This window comes from Equus przewalskii, chromosome 6, assembly GCF_037783145.1.
Source record: "Equus przewalskii isolate Varuska chromosome 6, EquPr2, whole genome shotgun sequence".
NCBI classification, from domain to species: Eukaryota; Metazoa; Chordata; class Mammalia; order Perissodactyla; family Equidae; genus Equus; species Equus przewalskii.
Window position 1 is genome coordinate 67587147 of NC_091836.1, and position 6711 is coordinate 67593857.

The 6711-nt window shown below is 46.7% G+C and overlaps 1 protein-coding gene across 3 annotated transcripts in view; it reads right to left on the bottom strand.

Moving 5' to 3' along the window:
* The window catches only part of ACER3 (alkaline ceramidase 3), a 150745-nt gene extending 145973 nt beyond the window's left edge, over positions 1 to 4772 (bottom strand). Inside the window, exon 1 of one of the 3 annotated variants that reach the window (XM_070624082.1) lies at positions 4547 to 4772. In XM_070624082.1, the coding sequence (XP_070480183.1) occupies positions 4547 to 4649 (103 nt within the window). In that variant the 5' untranslated portion in view covers positions 4650 to 4772. The remainder of the gene's footprint in view (positions 1 to 4546) is intronic. The other 2 variants (XM_070624084.1, XM_070624083.1) reach the window with 2 other exon arrangements.
* Positions 4773 to 6711: the final 1939 nt, after the last annotated feature.

A 6711-nucleotide genomic window follows, 5' to 3' on the forward strand; every position in this document is an offset into this window, starting at 1 on the left:
CACTTCTGGCAGACAGTATGTCTTGTAAAGAGAGTTGTTAGACCTATATTTGAACACCATTTCTGCCAGTTATTAGCTGTATGATATGCTGAGCAGGTTACTTAACCCTCATCTATAAAATGGGGATAACACCACATACTTAATAGGAATGTTGTAAGGATCAGAAGTACACAGGAAATTGGGGCCGGCCCGGTAGTTAAGTTTGCACATTCGGCTTTGGCAGCCTGGGGTTCACCAGTTCAGATTCTGGGTGCGGACCTACACACTGCTTGTCACGCCATGCTGTGGCAGGCGTCCCACATATAAAGTAGAGGAAGATGGGCATGGATGTTAGCTCAGGGCCAGTCTTCCTCAGCAAAAAGAGGAGGATTAGCAGCAGATTTTAGCTCAGGGCTAATCTTCCTCAAAAAAAAGAGAAGTACACAGGAAATCTTTACTTTACAGGGTTCTAATATGCACAAATTTCTGCTACCACAGTTTAGTTAAATAATATCAATCCCCCAACAACACAATTCAAATTTCAGTTACCACAGTACACTAACTCTAACTGCATACAGTACAAACTGCACTACTAGATCTTCAGTCCCCACATTACTAGATAAATAACTGAAGCACAGCATGACCAGCGACTAACCAAGTCACTTCTTTCCAAGTCGGTTGGTGGATTTAACAAAATAAACTGCAAAAGAATAATAATTAGGCTGTTGGTGGACTTCTCATCAGCAGCAATAAGTCAGGAGACAATGGAATAATATCTTCACAGAGCTGGGGGAAAAATAACTCTCTACCTAAATGTCTAACTATGGATAAAACATCAAGGCAAAGTCTGTTGGGGATTAGTCAACGCACATCCGTTGTTCAGTTCACATACAGACAACAAAACCTATAGTTGAGCTGCTTCCTTGCCTTGTGGTGATGAACATATGCGGCATTTTACATAAATGAATAACCGAAAGAGGGAACTGACCAACAATGATGAAAGTGCAGCAAAGAAACAAATAGTGATAATGTTGGAAGTGAAATTCCAATCAAACATAAACGGAGTTATAGAAGAAACAGCTGACCATGACAATGACTCTGCTGCCATTCGAGACTCTAGAAATCCAGCCAGAGGAATTTAGTGAAGGCAAGCTTATCAACATAAACAAAGAAAGTGGTTGTGAGAAAAGGATGGAGATGGACCAGAATAAGCGAGCCAGCAAAAAACTGTGCATTAAAGGAACTCTCGGAGATATTTCACAATATTGAAAGTGCAAAGAATAAAATGTTGGGAGGTGATTCAAACTTAGAAAGGAGTATAAAAATTCACCAAGGGAAAGAAAAACTACCGATTCCCTACCATAAATTATATGACAAGAAGAAGGCAAGCACTGTTCAAACTACTCTTGAGAAGTTCTTTTACAAAGAAATAAAACATTTTAATTTTGTTTTTAATGTTTTAAATTAGTGTACTAAATAAATATTAGTTTTACTATTTTTTTCATTTCTCTTTATATTCATAATCAACAAAAAGGGTTTGCAATGATTGAGAAAAATGTTTAAAGGTCACAGAACAATTGCACCTTTTCCCATCGATGATTATGATCGCTCTGCCAGGTTCTAACTTGTGCGGTCACTTGTACTATCCCACACTAACATGAAAAATGAGCACCGCCTGCACTGCAACTTCTGCCACAGCAAGGCGCTCCTCCCACAACTAAAGAGAAACCCTCGACCTTTTCCCCTGGTCCTTACAATCTGCTCAAACAAAAAAGGAATTTGAACTGATCTTGAGTGATGTCAAGAAGATAGCTTCTCAGGTTTTCAGTGACTGAGAACCGTTGCCATATCTGAAAACGCTATTCCCCAAACTCGTCTTTATGTTACCCAAAATACACACATCCTAATGCTAAAAGGCAGGCTTCTTAAACAGTTCTTCAGCTTCTCCCTTGCGATAGTACTATACTCTTTTCTGCTTGTCCTCATCCCTTGCATGCAGGGGCAAAACAATGAATGTGTGATAGAAGTCATATGGTATAGTAGCTTTAGAGTCAGACTTCAACTTGAATACTACCTCTCCACCACTTTCTGCAACCTTACAGAAGTTACTTCTTAGAGCTTCAATTTCTTAATCTGTGAAATGAGGATAATAATACTTTCTTTTTGGAATTATGGTAAATATCGAAAGTGATAAGATATATAAAGTGCTTAGCAAAGTATGGTACATAGTTAAGTAAGCACTTAGATATAGTTGTTATCGCTGTTATCATTATATTTAATATTTCAATCATCAATGTAAAGATTATAAAGATGATAAAGTTGCATTTATTTTAAACACATCATTATTAATCAGCATATTTTTCAAAAACAAGTTCTCTTACTCCAAGATATGATAGATACCCACCACTTGCTGGGTAAGAAGACTTGACCTCACCTTCCTCCGGATCATTTTCTCCCAAGGTCCATGTGCAAAGGGCTGCCAACATTCATTCATCCTCTTCTTGCAACCCCTGATTCCTATGTCAAAACCCCCCCTGCATCTGCTCGGAGTTTCCTCTTCTGAGGACATTAAGACTGAAGCCATTTCCCATTTCTCAGAGCTATCTGCCAGAACAGTAGTATCTTGCTCTCTCATAGCTCACATGACTTAACTGGCAGTTTTCTCTTTTGATTCTAATCCTCGGTTCTAAACTAAGAGTCATTATTACCTATATCAACCCATAAAGTTGCAAAGGACCTGAAGGCCAACTAAAGCCAACCCCTTGTCTCTACTAAACAGTTAATTCCCCCTAAAATATTCATGAGTTAGTTGAGCAACACCTGTTTTATCGCTTTCAGCGACAGAAAGCCCTTGACCTCTCAAGTCAATCTATTCCATGATGATATCTTTAGCTAAAAAGTTTCCTTATGTTGAAGCAAAATCTCTCCCCTTACAGTTGGCTTCCAGCCACAGGCTATAATTCTACATTCTAGAGAAACACAGAAAGTTTAACAGCTCGATATGACAGCCCATCCAATATTTGAAGACCCTTGAGTTTCTCTTTCCCATGTCACACATTTCCAGCTCAGATGGCATGATGTTAAGTCCCTTCCCTCCTGGACCTCCTCTGGACCAGGTATGGGCTTGCCAACACGATCTAATAAAAAATGGTAAAGCGCTTCCTTTGCCAACATTTGGGCTGCCAAGTAACGATACTATAAATGATCCCTTTGCCCATAGTCTCCCGCTATTACGTAAAAATTATTCATTTAAACTAGTAGTTCAGAAAAAGTGACAGTCTGTCACGGTTTAAAGAGAATGGTACTAAAGTCTTGAAAACTACAGAAAGGGTTCTGTTTTCCTTTTTTTTTTTTAACTGAGCCAATAACTATGAACAGAATAAAGTAGCATCAGCTGGCATGAAACGCCTGCCTTTCTCCTGCAAAGCCAAACGCTCGCCTGGGAGAAGGACCCAACAATGGGAAGGTTAGCTAAAAAGAGTTTTGCTTCACGTCCTGAGAAAGTGGATCCAATTAAAAGAAGGCCGTAATAGTTAGCCAAAAAATATCCTCTGTACCTTGCCAGAAGCTGGGACCTGAAGAAGGATCAAACATTGTGCTCTCCAAACTTGACCAAAGTAAACTACACAAAAAGAAATGGCAGATTTTTCCGGTGCTCTCCTAGCCTGGCAGGAAGGATCACCCGGATAAATACACACACACAAAGCCTAGGGGGCCAGCGGTGCCTGTCAGGGGCAGCAGCTGGAGGAGGACTCGTCCCAGGGTCCTCAGAAGGTGCAATCAGTGGCAGCAGTGTCCTCAAAGAACCCTAACCCTTAGGTAGTCGGATAGGAGGCAGAGTGGAGCAGGGACTTACTCCCTTGCGCTCTTGGGAGCCTGGCAAGAGCAAGAAGGTACAGACTAAGGTCCTCTGCCTTCTACTTGTGCTGCAAGGAGATGGCTGAATGAACAGTCGTACTCGGAGAGTAGATGAGCCCTCGCACTTGAAGACAGCCCGGGCGGGAGCGGGGTGGGGGCTGGGGGTCAGGATCTCAGCCTGGGAAAACCGTTCCCTGCAGGCGACCGAAGAGGTCTAATAGGAACAGAAAAAGAGGAAGGGAAAGACCCCTCACGTACTAGGGGCAAGAATAAGCTGGGAACTGTTCCCTTCTCCCGTGCCCTTAGGGCGAAGGTGGTGGCAGCGACACCAGGAGCAGGTGTCCCGGGCCCTCATTCAAAGGAGCCGAGTCCTCCCCTCTCCCAATCGCTTCTCGGGCTGCCCCAGCCTGCCGCCGCCCCGCGCGACCCGGCCCCTCGGACTCCCCTGAGGGCTGGCGGGGGCTCCCCGCTTCTCTTCTGCCCCCATCTCAGAGGCCCCCCAACCCGTCCCGACCCCGGCACTCCTCACCGGACGCGGGGTGCCCCGTCTGCTCCCCTCCTCCGCAGTGCCGGCGTCCCTGCCCGCCGGCCGGGCCCCCTCCGCCTCCCGGCCAGGCCTGCCGCCTCCCCCGGCGGCCCCCTCACCCCGGCGCCCTCTCTGCCTCCCTCCCCCTCAGGCCGGGGCCCCGGCGCCAGCAGCCGCACTCACAGAACTCGGCGATGTACCAGGTCACCGCGTAGTTCTCCTCGCACCAGTCCAGCGTGGAGGTCGTGGGGCCCCAGTAGCCCTCGCGGTCCCCGGCCGGAGCCATCGCGCGCGCCGCCGCCGCCCAAGCGCTCCGCTCGCTGAGCTCGGCTCCGCGGGCCCCCAGGCCGGCTCCGGCCCTGCTTCAGCCGCCGCCGCGCGCCCCACCCGCCTCCCCCCGCGAGGGGCGGGGCCGGCGCCGCCACAGACCCAGCCCGGCGGAGGCCCCGCCCACCGGCGCCGGTCCCGCCCACCGGCGCCGGCCCCGCCCCCCTCCCCCAGGAAGGCTGGCGATCCGGGAAGGCTGGCGGCGGTGATCGGCGCTGCCTGCCCCGCCCAGACACGCCCGCGGCTGCAGATTCGGGGTTCCTGATATCCCGGAGGCTGTTTTCTGTCAGGATGTGTCTACGTCTGTATCTGTGTGTGTGGTTTCATTTTATCGGGCCTGGGGTGGCGTCAAGCCTTCAGTCAAGCCCTGGCTTGGTAAGACCTGTGCAGAGATGCACCTCATTCACTTCCTTTGGCTGCAGGCCTCAAATGGAGCCCAGACACACAACACTCCCAGCACCCGGAACTCCCAGGAGAAAAACAGTGATTTTCTGATACAGGGATAAGTACATGTCTCTTGGGAACAGAGGGAAAGAGCAACAACCCTGGATCGGAAAAAAAAAAAAGAGTTTTGCGATCCTAAAAAAGAATGCAGCTGGAGCGCTAAAGCAGAGTTGGCCTGCTTCAGTTTGGACTTTCAACCCTAGAGGTTTCTACCCTCTAACTGAAATGGTGCCCTGCTCTCAGACAACCAGCAGCCTCCCCTACTTCCAGCCTCAAGACTCTAATACTCCACAGAGTTGCCCCAGGGATCTTTTTACAACACAAGTGCACCCACCCCTGCCACTTGTGTTCAGCTCTGCCAAACTCTTCCCTAGCTCAGGTTGAGCTGGGGCCACTCCCCTCTTCCTGCCTTTCTTCGTGGGGTTCACCTAGGATCACCTTCCTCCCTGGCCATTTGGTAAACTCCCACTGGCCCTTTAAATCCAGCTTCCTGAAACCCTCCCTGACTCTCACCCCAAGATCCTTCTTGCCCTTTGTCACATTATCCTGTGACACAACCTGATCAGAAAGCTTGCTTTTCACTCTTTATGGTTCTAGCACCCAGGACTCTGCCTAACCAAGTAGTTTGAAATGAAGAGTTTAGTTAAGAATGATACAATTGCTATTTTCTAAAGAAATATGTCAGATAAGTTGTAATCAAAGGTAAAAAAGAAAACCAGGAGACATGAGGAGCCCACAGCCCCTCTCCAAAGTGAGCCAGCCTAGCAGGTGATAGATGCAGAACCTTTATCTTCAGGGTGCAAACCCTAGGAGTAGAAGTGGTGTATTTTAATAGAAATAGTGGGATATCTGAAATGGTTCTTTTGAACAGAAGATATTAAGCTTCAGGGGTATACCTGGCCCTTGGCTGGGTGCTAGAAACACGTGGAGGTACATGGAAGATCCAAGAGGGCAGTCAGTCTCCAGAGAGATCAATAAAAGCCATTGAGGTGTGGGGAAACTTCTGTTTCTAGTCATTTTTTATCTCATCCTCTAAAATTTCCATTTTGTGTATGTTTTAAATATGTATAATAATCATAAGTGTATATAATTTATAAATGAAAAAATATACATATATTCACATACTCAAAAAGCATATGCAGAAATACATACTCAAAAATTATTTGCTGACGAGATTGCAATGAAAACAGTGTAGAGGGGGCTAGCCTGAGGCCTGGTGGTTAAGTTTGGTGTGCTCTGCTTGAGCAGCCTGGGTTCAGTTCCCGGGCACAGACCTACACCACTGGTCAGCAGCCATGCTGTGGTGGTGACCCACATACAAAATAGAGGAAGACTGGCACAGATGTTAGCTCAGGGTGAATCTTCCTCAGCAAAAAGTAAATTAATAAATTAAATAAATTTTTAAGAAACAGTGTAGAGACCACAATAATAGAGTGTAGTAATACTTTGCTAGGAGTAAACCCAAAATGAGAATGTTGTGGGATCCTCTAAATGGAAAGAACACCTGACTCACCAGGTGACTCAAGGCAGGAGATGAGGGCTTGACTAAATCAACACCCTGCACATTGTTCATCAAC